This window comes from Aspergillus ruber, assembly GCF_000600275.1.
Source record: "Aspergillus ruber CBS 135680 unplaced genomic scaffold scaffold00046, whole genome shotgun sequence".
Taxonomy (NCBI): domain Eukaryota; kingdom Fungi; phylum Ascomycota; class Eurotiomycetes; order Eurotiales; family Aspergillaceae; genus Aspergillus; species Aspergillus ruber.
Genome location: NW_024467342.1, coordinates 85474 through 98709, shown reverse-complemented (window position 1 = coordinate 98709; position 13236 = coordinate 85474). Strand labels below are relative to the sequence as shown.

At 48.6% G+C, this 13236-nt stretch overlaps 7 protein-coding genes across 7 annotated transcripts; 4 read left to right on the top strand and 3 right to left on the bottom strand.

The window, feature by feature from the left end:
* The first annotated feature begins 1159 nt into the window (after positions 1-1159).
* EURHEDRAFT_417276 (cytochrome P450) lies at positions 1160-2953 on the top strand. Its single transcript, XM_040783154.1, has one exon. The coding sequence runs from the start codon at positions 1295-1297 to the stop codon at positions 2807-2809; it is 1515 nt and encodes a 504-aa protein (XP_040634308.1). The 5' UTR covers positions 1160-1294; the 3' UTR covers positions 2810-2953.
* Positions 2929-3274, top strand: EURHEDRAFT_287413 (uncharacterized protein). Its single transcript, XM_040778217.1, has one exon. It carries the CDS (start codon positions 3048-3050, stop codon positions 3222-3224), a length of 177 nt encoding a protein of 58 aa, XP_040634307.1. The 5' UTR covers positions 2929-3047; the 3' UTR covers positions 3225-3274.
* Positions 3275-3289: 15 nt separating this feature from the next.
* Positions 3290-6869, top strand: EURHEDRAFT_549147 (molybdopterin oxidoreductase family protein). The gene is made up of 5 exons (XM_040787498.1): positions 3290-3641; positions 3702-3812; positions 3878-4111; positions 4159-5903; positions 5954-6869. The coding sequence occupies exons 1-5, from the start codon at positions 3493-3495 to the stop codon at positions 6682-6684; spliced, it is 2970 nt and encodes a 989-aa protein (XP_040634306.1). The 5' UTR covers positions 3290-3492; the 3' UTR covers positions 6685-6869.
* Positions 6870-6942: 73 nt separating this feature from the next.
* Positions 6943-8163, bottom strand: EURHEDRAFT_519033 (CorA family magnesium transporter; the record flags this gene model as incomplete). Its single annotated transcript, XM_040786742.1, has 2 exons — positions 6943-8042; positions 8121-8163. The coding sequence occupies 2 exons, from the start codon at positions 8161-8163 to the stop codon at positions 6943-6945; spliced, it is 1143 nt and encodes a 380-aa protein (XP_040634305.1).
* A 430-nt stretch (positions 8164-8593) lies between these two features.
* EURHEDRAFT_466808 (molybdenum cofactor guanylyltransferase) lies at positions 8594-9277 on the top strand (the record flags this gene model as incomplete). Its single annotated transcript, XM_040785131.1, has 1 exon — positions 8594-9277. One exon carries the CDS (start codon positions 8594-8596, stop codon positions 9275-9277), a length of 684 nt encoding a protein of 227 aa, XP_040634304.1.
* Positions 9278-9297: 20 nt separating this feature from the next.
* Positions 9298-10744, bottom strand: EURHEDRAFT_287344 (molybdopterin molybdotransferase MoeA). The gene has a single exon (XM_040778216.1). It carries the CDS (start codon positions 10675-10677, stop codon positions 9319-9321), a length of 1359 nt encoding a protein of 452 aa, XP_040634303.1. The 5' UTR covers positions 10678-10744; the 3' UTR covers positions 9298-9318.
* Positions 10745-10985: 241 nt separating this feature from the next.
* EURHEDRAFT_466759 (cell wall glycosyl hydrolase YteR) lies at positions 10986-12295 on the bottom strand (the record flags this gene model as incomplete). The annotated part of the gene is made up of 3 exons (XM_040785127.1): positions 10986-11078; positions 11132-11909; positions 11970-12295. 3 exons carry the CDS (start codon positions 12293-12295, stop codon positions 10986-10988), a joined length of 1197 nt encoding a protein of 398 aa, XP_040634302.1.
* Positions 12296-13236: the final 941 nt, after the last annotated feature.

Sequence of the window (13236 nt, the reverse complement as noted above, 5' to 3'; positions counted from 1 at the left end):
GCGCTAGTCTTTTGGATTTTACGAATCAGATATTGTTAGACTGATGTATTCTCGCTTTTTGAATTTCGCACCCAAACATGTTACGCAAGTTCTAATATGCAGATGTGCTTCATACTTGACAATAATTACAGAGACAGCATATGAAAATATAAATGACAGACGTTCCTTATAATTTGAGAAATATTCGAGAATTCTCAAACATCCACTCAATGTTATCGAGCTTGACACTCAAATGAATAACCATCAAAAGTCCACACACCGATGGATGGATGCCCTGGCAAACACCGCTGAAACGAATTCCCTCTTGCACATGTTCTCTACATTTTCACTCGGTAACATTCAGAGAGCCGAAAAATTCGCAAACAGATCCTGTTCAGATCCGGGGCGATGCGGTCTTAGCCTGCGCACATTGTCTGTTACGAAAATTATTTTCATCAGTTCACATGCTTGAGCTGGCCTATCTTCTTCACAACCCAGACGCAGGCATAGGTTCTGGAGCTTTGATGGCAGAGCCGTAGTCACGTCGACTGAATCTGTTGGCCACCGGTCCAAGCAGAGCAAAAATGCCGATACCTCTGCGGATTTGAGGTTTGGAAACACAGGGTATTGCAAGAGGGAGGATGAGTTCCTCCACTTTATTTGCCACATGGCGACATGGGTAGGGATTTTTGCCATGGAGAACTTTGGCCCATATGGAAGTATTGAGAAACACAGCTTCTTTAACGAATGCTTCCGCCTGGCGTAGGACATCGTTCAAATTGGACTTGTCTCTATTGGGCTTCCACCTTGAAATACACCCAGGGAGGAAGCTAACAAGTCGTATCTACAACGCACACCCCGATTGCCGCAGAATGGTTCGTAGCAGTTGCAACACACGAACTCAAGGGACGGGCTCCCATCTCAGAGGAACAGTTTAGTAAATGAGGTTTCACATACACAGAGGTCTCTCGATACTTGTGAAATGGATAAGAAGAGTCTTCAAACGAGAGGGAATCGGAGACATGTCTCCAATAATCAAGTGGTAGCTAGGGTAACGAGTTTCTTCTTATTGATATAGACTATGTGAATGTTCATATTCAAAAGAGGAATTGCTTGTTCCCTGACATTCTGACCTCAGCCTCATCATACAGACGCGCTAGCCTTACTTGGTTAGCGTGGTATTTAGGCAGTATACGAAGTATACGAGTGAATGCCATGATTTTTGCGTTTAGTGAGTCTGGTTTATTATTTATATTGCCAGTTCCAGCCAGCCTTATCATCCTCAGTCTCATCATCTCCAGCACTATTATTCCAAATGGCTTTTCCAATAGTCATATATCTTTTCATCACCCTAATCTCCTGGCATGTCTGGAGTCAGATCACCTCACGACGTCTTCCTCCCGGCCCTATACCCCTACCTCTCATCGGTAACATCCACCAACTCTGGAGTCCAGCCCCCTGGAAAGTTATACAGGTGTGGCACAAGCAATATGGCCCTATCATCACGATCAGACTTGGTCCCATACCCATTATCTGCATCGGTAGCCACGATGTCGTTCGAGATCTATACGAAAAGCGAGGTCGAATCTACAGCTCGCGACCGCGGATGATATTCCTCAACGAATGCATGTTCGAAGGACACTTCCCAGCAGCGCAACCTGATGGTCCGTATTTGAGGATCTTGCACCGTCTGCAGTATGCTGTGTTGAATAAGAATGCCACAGACTCGTACCGCTGCGTCCAGGACTTAGAGAGCAAGCAGGTACTACATGATTTGCTGCTTAATCCTGAAAACTTCAAGACGCACTTCGAGCGGTATGCATCGAGTATTACGTATTTACTGCTGTTCGGTAAGAGAATTGTCCATCCAGATGCCAGCGAAAAGCAAGAAGTTGACCGATTTCTACGTCTTTTTGTCGGGGCAAATGGGCTCTCAGATTCTCTGCTCGACATTTTCCCCTTTCTAAATAGTCTTCCCGGGCCGTTTGCACCGTGGAAAGCTACGGGGAAGAAGGTCAATCAGGAAATGAAAAGAATTATCAGCACCTCACTGGAACAACGACGGGGATGGAACTGGTCTGAAGAAATCATGCATCGCCAAGAAACTTCGAACCTGCCACCCGGTGGATTACAATGTCTTCTTCTCGAACTCTACCTCGCCAGCTCAATGACAACATATATCATCCTCCAGTTCCTCATTAAAGCTTGCGCAGTACACTCAGAGGCACTGAAGCAAATGCAAACCGAAATCGATACTGTTGTTGGCGACCAGAGACTCCCAACCTTCGATGATGAGAAGAACCTACCGTACCTAAAAGGCTTCATCAACGAAGTACTTCGCTACTACCCCCTCGTCACCATAGGTGTACCTCGCACCACGACACAGCCTGATGAATACATGGGATACCGTATTCCGAAGGGATCTATCGTTGTGGCCAATAACTGGGGTCTTGACAGAGATGAAGAGCTACATGACCGCCCTGATGAATTCCGGCCCGAGCGGTGGATTGAGAAGCCTGGTCCGCGCGTGACCGTATTCGGATTCGGTCGCAGGGCTTGCTCAGGTGAGCATTTAGGACGTGCTTCTTTGTTCATCGTTCTCGCTAGGTGTCTTTGGGGCTACGACATTATTCCTCGTCCCAACCTCGATAATACACAACAGCCGGAAAGTGGCAACGCGGTTTTTAGTGTCCCCGTGGTAAATGCTGAATTTCGCCTTAGAAGTCCTGAGCGCCGCGAGATCATGGAGAGAGAGTGGTTGGTGGCTGAGAAGGACGAGGGTAAGATTATGACGGATCTCGAAGCGAGCGTGAGCCGTCGGCCTGCTTAAAAATTCATTGTGGTTTTGCAATGTTATTCCTTATTCATTGTGTATCTTTGCTTGTGGGGATTGAAGGTAAAATGGCTGGCTGTATTTAGAGAAGGTGGAGCATGAATCATAGGATCCAGATACTTCCGCAAAATTGCAGAGACAGCAGGTATCGGTTAGTTGTAGACATGCCGTGCAATATTTGGTGGGCTAATTGCGCGAATCCAGCTTGAACGTAGTGATTGATCGATGTAGCCCTATGGCAGAATATATATCGTGCTGTGTGCACTTCCGATCCACCATAACTACATTTCAGCAATTCTACCGCCTTCTCATCACAAACCTAGTAGCACAATTACTCTGCACTCAGTCCATAACAATAACCATATGGTGCTCGTATTTGATTCCATCTGAATTCCGTTTTTGGAACCCATGAAATGAAGCACATATGATGTAATGTCGTGAATCGAAGGTGACAGATTCTGATTTTGAATCTCTCAAACACCGTTGGCTCTTCAACTATTCCCAAATTTGGAATCCATAGACTGGAATTGTACCAAGCGCGCTCCTCTACGCACAAGTACACCGTCCGTTCCAGGTGTGGTCGCATACCAGTCATCGCCTTGCGTCTTCGACGGGAACGACAACTATAGCAAAGCAACTCGAAGGACCTTCGCCTGTCTCGAATTTTGAGATTGATAGGCATGGCCCAAAAAGTAACCGAGACGCGCGATTCCGTCCAAGATATCTATGGTCCTCGCACTCCGTATCAACATCAGTGGCCCACACGGTGTGATGTTCACACCATTGACACGCCGGACAAATGGGTCCAGAGTGCGTGTATACTTTGCAGGTAAGCAGAAGATTTCCGAAATAGACTAGTTACTCCCTGGGCGGTGCTTATAACTTCAAGTAATGGATGCGGTATGGATATCGGAGTGAAGAATGGAAAGGTTGTTGGTGTCAGAGGCCGCACGACAGATCGTGTCAACAAGGGGAGATTGGGTCCGAAGGGATTGAATGGGTATGCATATCATATCCGTACAAAGTGGCTCATTATATGGGCCCTTCATGCTAACATTGCGACAGGTGGATCACTATAGGCCATCCAGACAGATTGAAATATCCGCTCGTTAGGCGAAACGGCAAGCTTGAGCGCGCAACATGGAATGAGGCGATGAGCCTTATTGTAGAGAAGGCCAGTGAGGTTCGTTCTCGTCTAACGAACCATGGTATTGGGTTCTATACCACAGGGCAGCTCTTTATTGAGGAGTACTATGTCCTTGCTATGATTGGAAAGGCGGGTCTAAACACGCTGCATATGTAGGTAACTACTCGTATCAGCATAATCAAGTTGCTCATACTATTAGGGATGGCAATACACGACTATGTACCGCGACCGCCGCAGCTAGCATGCGCGAGTCATTTGGCTGTGACGGCCAGCCCGGATCATACGCCGACGTTGACTACACAGAATGTTTATTCCTGTTCGGTCACAACGTTGCAAATACCCAAACAGTCCTTTGGTCCCGTATGCTAGATCGACTAGATGGTCCAAAACCTCCAAAGTTGATTGTGGTCGATCCCAGAAGGTCCGAGACGGCTAAACGGGCAGATGTTCATCTTACGCCCAGGAGTGGAACCAACGTGGCCCTTTTAAACGGGATACAGCATCTTCTGTTTAAGCATGGCTGGATAAACGAGGAGTATGTTGCCACGCATGTTGTTGGAAAAGATGAGCTCTGGAAGACAGTCGAAAAGTATACGCCAGAACACGTGCAAGAAATCACTGGGGTTCCTCCTGATCAACTAATGGAGGCCGCCAGAATAATAGGAACGACAAGGAGTCTCCTCTCAACTGCCCTTCAGGGAGTGTATCAATCCAACCAGGCTACAGCAAGCGCGTGTCAGATCAACAACATCAACCTCCTGCGTGGACTAATTGGCAAACCCGGTAGTGGAATCCTTCAAATGAACGGACAACCAACAGCGCAAAACAACCGAGAGACAGGCTGCGACGGCGAGTACCCCGGGTTACGAAACTTTCAAAACCCGAATCACATGCAGGATATCGCTGATATCTGGAATATCGACTACATCAAAATGCCACACTGGAACCAACCTACGCACATTGAAAACATGCTAACCTATATCGCCGGAGGTTCGATTGAGATGTTCTGGATCTCAGGGACCAATCCTCTAGTTAGTCTTCCTAATCTGCCCAAGGCTCGTGAGCTCCTGACGAAGCCCAACCTGTTTGTCGTGTGTCAGGACATCTTCATGACTGAAACAGCGGCTATTGCGGATGTTGTTCTTCCTGCAGCACAATGGGGAGAGAAGACGGGTGTTTTTACCAACGCAGACCGGACAATGCACATTTCATTAAAGGCCGTGGAACCACCTGGCGAAGCACGTGCGGATATGGATATCTTCCTCGACTTTGCAAAACGAATGGACTTCAAAAACAAAGACGGTAATCCACTGGTCCCGTTCAACGGCCCGGAGGAAATATTTGAGGCATGGAAACGCATGTCTTTTGGAAGACCCTGTGACTGCAGCGGACTTGGTTATGAGATGCTCCAGGGAGGATCTGGTATCCAATGGCCGTGCACGGAAGCGTACCCGTTTGGCAAGGAACGACTGTTCCAGGATGGCGTCTTCTTCACAGATATCGAGTATTGCGAGAGCTTTGGTCATGATCTCGAAACAGGGGCTCCATTGACAAAGGAGCAGTACAAAACTCTCAATCCAGCAGGACGGGCAATCTTGAAGCGCGCACACTACAGGCCGTCATTGGAAGAGGTGAGCGAGGACTATCCGTTGCATCTCTCAACGGGACGGAATGCTCTTCACTTCCATACGAGAACGAAGACAGGGAGGAGCAAGCGACTTCAGGAGGCTGATCCTGAGCCATGGGTCCAGATCTCGACTGAAGATGCAGAAGCCTTAAAATTGAGTGAGGGCGAAATGGTTGTGGTCAAATCAAGACGAGGAGAGGTGGAACTACCGGTCAGGATTGGAAACATCTCTCAAAGCCACATCTTTATCCCGTTTCATTTCGGATACTGGGATGCAAAGGATGACCGGTCCCGGGCGGCGAATGAGTTGACAATTGGTACGTCACCTTATTCCCTGTTATTGTGATATCAACACTAATCAGACTAGAACAATGGGACCCCGTTTCAAAACAACCAGCCTTCAAATCCGGTGCCGTGCGCATTGAAAAAACCGTCCAAAAAGAGGGCCAAGAGAGACAGCACGCCAAAGAGCAACAAACAGCAGCCATCCACAGTGTCGAGATGAACAAGAAACATACAACCAGCATCCCCCAATCACAAACCAACCAGGACAGCCCACCCCGCGTCCGCAGACTAGAACTCTGGCTCGGCACCACATATGAAGCTATGCATATGCTAATTGACTTCTACGACCACCTCATCCCACGCCTCATTCATGACTTCGATGTGCAATCAGGCCTGCTAGTGATGCATCGCATCGCGACAGAAACCTGCAAACGTTTCAAGCCGATAGTCGAGAAATACCATGAGAGTAAGCAATATGGACGCTCCGTCTCTCAGCGTCTTCTAGACACCATTATACCCAAGGATATTAGCAAATCAGATCCATACGAGGCATTGGCGGCGCTGCAATCGCTGCAGTTATTCCTAACGTATATTGATGATCATTTGGTTGCATTGTTACCGGCTAGCCAGGCACTTTGGGATAAAGACTTTCTGGATGCCGTTCTGTTTGGGCAGGATTCTATTAGGAGACAGAAGGCTTGGGCTTCGAATCATATTAAGACGAAAAGTCCGCAAACATTACTTGTGCCAATGGCCATGCCCGAGGATTTGAATTCGCCAGATTCGAGTTTGGGGGGGATTTTAAAGTATTAGCATCATTGAATTTGACATGTATAGTAGTAGCTGACTACCCCTGTTGTGATGGGGATGACTTTCGTATACTTTGCGAGGACCTGCCGTCCATACACATGTTGGCAGTAGTGTTGAATGTTGCTGATATTGCGGTGTGAAACGGACCACATTTGGTGTATGTAAATGATATCTAACAGTATATTCATCGTCTTAGAATATTGTTCGCCAAGTCCAGCAGATCCCAAGAGTGTAAAGACGCCCATGCATCACAGCTCGGATCTATAATCGCAACTTGTTAATACGTCGCAACTTCCGCATCCCATACCATGAAGCTGAGAGTATGCCAGTGACTGAGAGCGAGACCACAACAGCAAAAGCATGCGCACTCTCCTCAGAATAGTTGATCACATTCATGCCATACCAACCTGCAACAAGAGTAGCCCACGCCAGCGCAAGCATAAGAATCTCAATCTTTGCTTCCAGCACCATGATCTGGTTCCGTCGCACACTCAGCGTGGACTGGATTGTTTCTTCTGTGCGTCGAATATTGTCCATCAGGCTCACTGCCTCCTGAACAACGGAGTCGCTTGCCTTGAAATAGGCCTCGAATAAGTACTCGACATCTTGGTGATCCTCTAACGCATGGGGCTTTCCGGCCCTCTTATCGCTAAGGTACATGTTGACCATGTCTTCATCCTCATTCAACACTTCCTGCACGACATCTCGCACCTGGCGTGCACGCTTTTCAATAGTTGCGAGCTTCCGCGTAAGATCGAGGATTATGCGTAGTTTACTATGGATGACATTTTCTTCCTTATCCAACGTATCCAAATCGCTTTTCTGCAAAGCATTCGAGAGTTGTTGTTCGACCAACATATACTCTGCTTCGAGTACTGATGTTACGGATGCAAGTGCAGCTTCTACCACTCGTAGCTCGTAGGGCTGACTAACTGACAAACCCATCCCATGGCCGTCACGTAGTTTTGCTTCGAGGTTGTGACTGAAAACGCGCGACACACTGTGGTCATCATCACTGGTGTTTTCCCGTGGCCCGTAGCTGTAGCCTTGGTCGTGGCCGGGATTTATACATTCGGTAATATGAAAAAGCAGCACCTGATCGTGCTGGACCAATAACCGCAAATCGAACAGGTGAATCAATATTGTATTTTCCCGGACCAGGATATATGGGAATCCACTGGATGGCAGGTCAAAGACGCGCAGATCTCGCGTACTCACGCCATACCTGTCCGTAATGTCAAGTTTTGTCAGCTTGCCGACGAGTGCTGCAGCTCCATTACTGTTATGTAGTGTGTACTGCATCAACGCATTTCCGTTCATTGGTCGTTGTGAGAGCCGAAGAGATAAGTCGTAAACTCGCCCTGAGCCCGAATTTCTCTCCTCTAGTCTGCTAGCAGTATGCATTACTCGAAAGTCACGCATGCATTCATTGGGCAAACCCTGCCAAGCGGTGTTTCCCAGGAATCGTGATGGGCCGGCCATCGCCGTTCGCGGAGGTCGTGTATTGCATGCTTGGATTATTTTGGACCAGGCCTTGGCTCGACTTGCGCGGATAAAACACGGCGGATGGAATAGCATTGCACTTGGACAGGCCTGGTATACATTGGCCCGTATCCTTGACTGCAAATGTTATGAAGCTGCACTTCGTATTCTGGGAAAGCGGTGATGGGCGGATGTATTCCGGGCTCAGTGGGCATAAAGCGGCGTGAAGTCAAGCCGAAAACGCAATGGGGAGTCCCATGGTTTCCGGACAACATCCAAATAGGTAGTGGTAATACCAGTGGTAAGTGGTGGTAGCACCCTCGTGTACTGCTTGACATCGATCGAATCGCGATATTAGCAAATGACGTCATCATGATCTCATAGCATTCTCTTCATCTATCCACTCTCACGGAAAAACCATCCACCAACCATGGCATCCCTCAAGCCTCTATTGCTAGCAGGAGGAAGGTCATCGCGAATGGGCACGCGGAAGGAGCTTCTTCGTATAGACAATGAGCCGATGTACAAGCGTCTGATCTCTGTCCTGCACGCCGCATGTCCTGAGTCCGATACGGCATATTTATCGCTAAGGGACCGGAGTTCTGCGCAGGCCCTTTACGGAAATGACAACGTGGGATGTTCACCTAATGATGTGCTAAAGCTAAATGTCGGGGGATCAGCATTAACCGTCCGGTTAATCTACGACAATGACGACGGAAGTCCCCGAGACGAAGATGCAGACATTGGACCAGCAGCAGGACTCCTTTCTGCACGTCGCCAGGATTCATCGGCTACCTGGCTTGTAGTGGCGTGCGATTACCCGTTTTTAACGACTGCGGCGTTGCGGTCTCTACGCGGAGAATCCGAGTCCAGCAGGGCGCCTGTTACGTGCTTCTCCAACACAGAAGGCTTCAACGAGCCACTTCTCGCAATCTGGACGCCAGATGCTCTACGTTACCTCCAGAAGAACGTCGAACAAGGGATACTGGGTCCTAGTGCGGTAGTCAAGCGCCTACACGGTAGGACACTACGGCCAGAAAACGAGCAATGGCTGTTTAATGCAAATGACTGGAAAGAGTGGCAGCGGGCACTGGACATTAAGCGGATTAATTAATTTCGACTACCTCTAGTTAAATACGTTAGGAAACTTGGTCATCATTCATTCAGGAAGACATCGACAATATCTCCCTCATACAGGTCCGATTTGCCTTGGGGAATATGAATCCAGCAGTTGGATCCCAGAAACGGTTTAATTTTGCCGGGACCGTGGTCGTTTATGAGCATGACATCTAATTTGCTTGCCTCGTGGCGGTGGAATACGCCTGGACGGAAGACATCTTTGTCTACTGGGCATGTTGATAGCAAACTTCCGAATCCGTTTGTGTCATGTTTGATGGCGCCATTTGTTTCCAAGTCGTTGTGGTATCGTCGTATTGTCGCTTTAAATGCAGATTCCGGTGACTGGCCTTGCAGACGCTGAACATATGGCAGGACGAGGAAGCGGAGGAAAGCAGCGCTGGCGACAGGGTTGCCGGGCATGCCAAAGAAGGCTGTCTCGGGTCCATTTGCATCAGGCATAGGAAGCTTTGCAAAAAGCCCCGGATGTCCAGGCCGAATAGCGATCTTATGAAAGACGACCCGTGCAAAAAGATCCTCTAACGCAGCCGGAATCAGATCGAATCGTCCCGTCGAGACCCCCCCGGTACTGATGATAATATCGTATTTGTTCCCGCGCAGACGACTTTCCAATTCCGATACCATTGTTTCAGCAACGTCATCCAACACCCCGAGAAAATCAACGTCAATACACCAGTCCCGCAAACAAGCCGTAACATATGGGCCGTTAATATCCTGAACCCGACTCCGTGCATCCGCCGACAACTCATTTCCTGTCGAAAACACCCCAACCTTTATCCTCCTCACCACCTCAACCTCTTTAACCCCGACAGCCGCCAACGCCATGATATGTCTGGGTTGTATCCTTGTCCCAGCCTCAACCACAATGTCCCCTTCCGAAAAGTCACCCCCCGCCAACCTCCGATTTTGGTTTGCGTCCAGCGGCTTGACAACCTGTATATACCGATTCCCCGATGGTCTCTCTCCCCTCCCAACCAAGACATCCACATCCTCTAATTTCACGCATGCATCAAATGGTCTTTGATCGCCCTCAATCGCCTCCGGAAAGCATGCGCCAGTCATGATCTCCACGCACGGATACACCGAAGCATCAGAATCGGGTTCGCCGGAGATGACCATTGCTGCGTCGCCTGCGGCCATTGTGCCTGCAACGTGAAAGACGATAGGTGTAGAAGGGGAGGCTGTTCGTGTAGCGGCGGCGTTCAATGCGTAGCCGTCCATGGCGGATGTGTCATGCTTGGGTGTTGAGAAAGGGCTGCGGTACTCGCATTTCGAGATGCGATTGAGGGCGTCACATAGCGGCACTGTCTCTGTTGTTGGTGGTGCAAGTTGTGCTTCGGTGGTGAGGAGATCTAGGGCTTCGTTATAGGATGGCATTTTGCAGTATGTATTCAATAGTGTAGTTCAATGGAATTGGAGGTTGTCATAATAAAAGTATAACGTTCTTGTTGACAATTAGGTTACATTTCGTCAATATGATGTATTCATGCTGAACTAAATTAGCCTTGTGTGGGAGATCCCAGCCTCATCCTGCCTGGCTGTTTTTTTCAGCCAATCATATCGCCGTCCAGGATACAAGTCACCTTCCCGATCCGGAATGTATGCAAATCTCCACGTCAGGTATCCACTGTGTCCACACATGGTACTTTGTACAGCTATCAAACATTCAATACTTGTTATAGGACTCAGTTAGACCGCATTTCATGCTCCAGACTCGCCAATGTGAATGCTGCAATCCCATGTAGGCTGTTATAAGCCACAGGCTCATTGACATAATACTGCAGTAGTTAGCGCCACCGGACTTTTGATTTGAATACGGAGAGGAACTCACCTCATAGGTTGCACTCGAATTCAAACTACAGACCCCGACTGTGCCGTTGAACCCCAGCAATCCATCGCCTTCATCAACCACATATTCCTGCAGTATGTGGTTATAGCATTTCTCTGCCACGCCCGTATATTCCTCTTCAGCGGACAACAACCCGAGACGAGAACCTTTCAGCAGACCATAAACAAGCATCCCCGATCCGCTTGTCTCAATATAATTCCCCTTTGCGTGTGGCAGAGTCACGACTTGCCACCAGCAGCCGCTGTCTTTGTCTGCAGCTGAGAGGACAGCATGCACCAATTCCGTATATTGTTGACGGATGTATGACTCCAGTTCTTTCGGAAAGATATCATGGGGGTGTACAATGTCGTACACATCAACAAGCGCCATGAAATACCACCCTAGCGCTCTGCTCCAGACATACGGGCTACCCCCAGTGACGGAGTTAGCCCAGGAGGCTTTCTTGGCGGAGTCGTAGCCATGTACCAGAAGTCCGCTGCCATTACCCTCACTGGCAGAGGTGCTTTGGTCTTGACAATGTGTCCACAACAACTCGAGCTGATGAATCACATCCCCCGCGACGGTGGTGGCATTTCCAGGATCGAATCGCTGTGTATATTCCACTAAAAATGGGAGAAGGGAGTATGTACCGTCGAGGTAGCTCCAGTTGGGATATGTGTAGAACCAGTATCCGCCGTACTGGTTTCGGGCTTGGAGGTTGACTGATTGGCGGAGAGCATGTAGTGCGTTTTTGACTGTGGTGTTTCGCGATTTATTGTATCTATACGCATGCACTGTTATTAGAAATTGATTCGATTAAATTGAAAAGGAGGGAGCATACAAATGCGCCAACCCATCGCCCGTCGCAAATCTATCCAGCGGATAACCCGTGTCTCGCGTTGCATTGGTCAGATAGGGGAGTAATCCCTCCGAGCTAGACTCCAGATACCCCTCCCAGTCCGTGTTTGTATCAGTGCATGCGCTTTCAGTCGTTTTATGGTAAGTCAGCGCGCGCAGGACCGCAGTTTGGAAGAAGCCGATTTTGAGATAGTCCGAGAATGACGGGTGGTCTGTTATGGCGTCGTTGCGCGCGATGACACTATCGGCCATGCGCGTGGAATATGGGCGATCGCATGTTGACGCAACGTCGTGGATTAGGAGCAGCATACAAGTTGATAAGCTGAGCCGCATGGTGTATGGTTTTGGTACGGTACTTTCCAGTAGGGAGCTGAGAGATAATTAGTTGAATGATCTCCGGCCGTTCATTGCCTTGCGACTATGGCAAGAAGATCGGAGACTTTTGACTAACCAACTAGCGGTGTCTTCGCAATTGCAATTTTCAACGGAGGGGTATGTCGATATAGCAACATATCTTGATACACCTTATTGAGTGGCAGCGAAGACGAAGCTATGCAAAGCGTTGCAATCGTTGCAGCCCTGTGCAACATTCGCTGAGTTCTTTGCTTGAAGTCCGTTATAGAAAATTCCCGGCACACAACCATCACCATGCTTAAGCGGAAGGTGGAACTCATTCCTCCTAGGATAGGTGGACTGCAGGGTCTGAATATGACAGTACTTCCAAAGGTAGTTCGAGCCTGGTCAGTGAGGTGAGCTATAGAAAGCAAGATAAGGAAGGACCCGATGTACTCACGATCATTATGGAATTTGAAATTGTCGAGCTCATCTTACCCAGACTGCGTTGAAAGCCTCGCCAGCGTTCAAGGAAAAGTACATCCATCACATGCGACTAATGCCACGATGCTACTTCATCAAATTGACAGCTTCCGATGCTTTTGGATATTCCCGAGAGTGGATGGAGCCCAGCAATCCCACCACCAGAACCAGACAACCAGGCCTTCAATATCAGAATCGAGCTGTCGAGATAGAGCCGGGTGCTGCCCTTGCTACGTTCAGTGTGTATCATGTTGCACGGATTGAATCTTGGGATGTGAGAGCTCCATGTTGAACTTTTAGGAAAGGACCAAAACCCCTTTACTTTGAGGATCAGATTCATATAGATAACCAATTGCACGAGCGAATAGCCACACGTCATATCAGTTGGTGTCTCAGAAGGATTGTAGCTGGTTTTCAAAATGCCATAGCAGGTA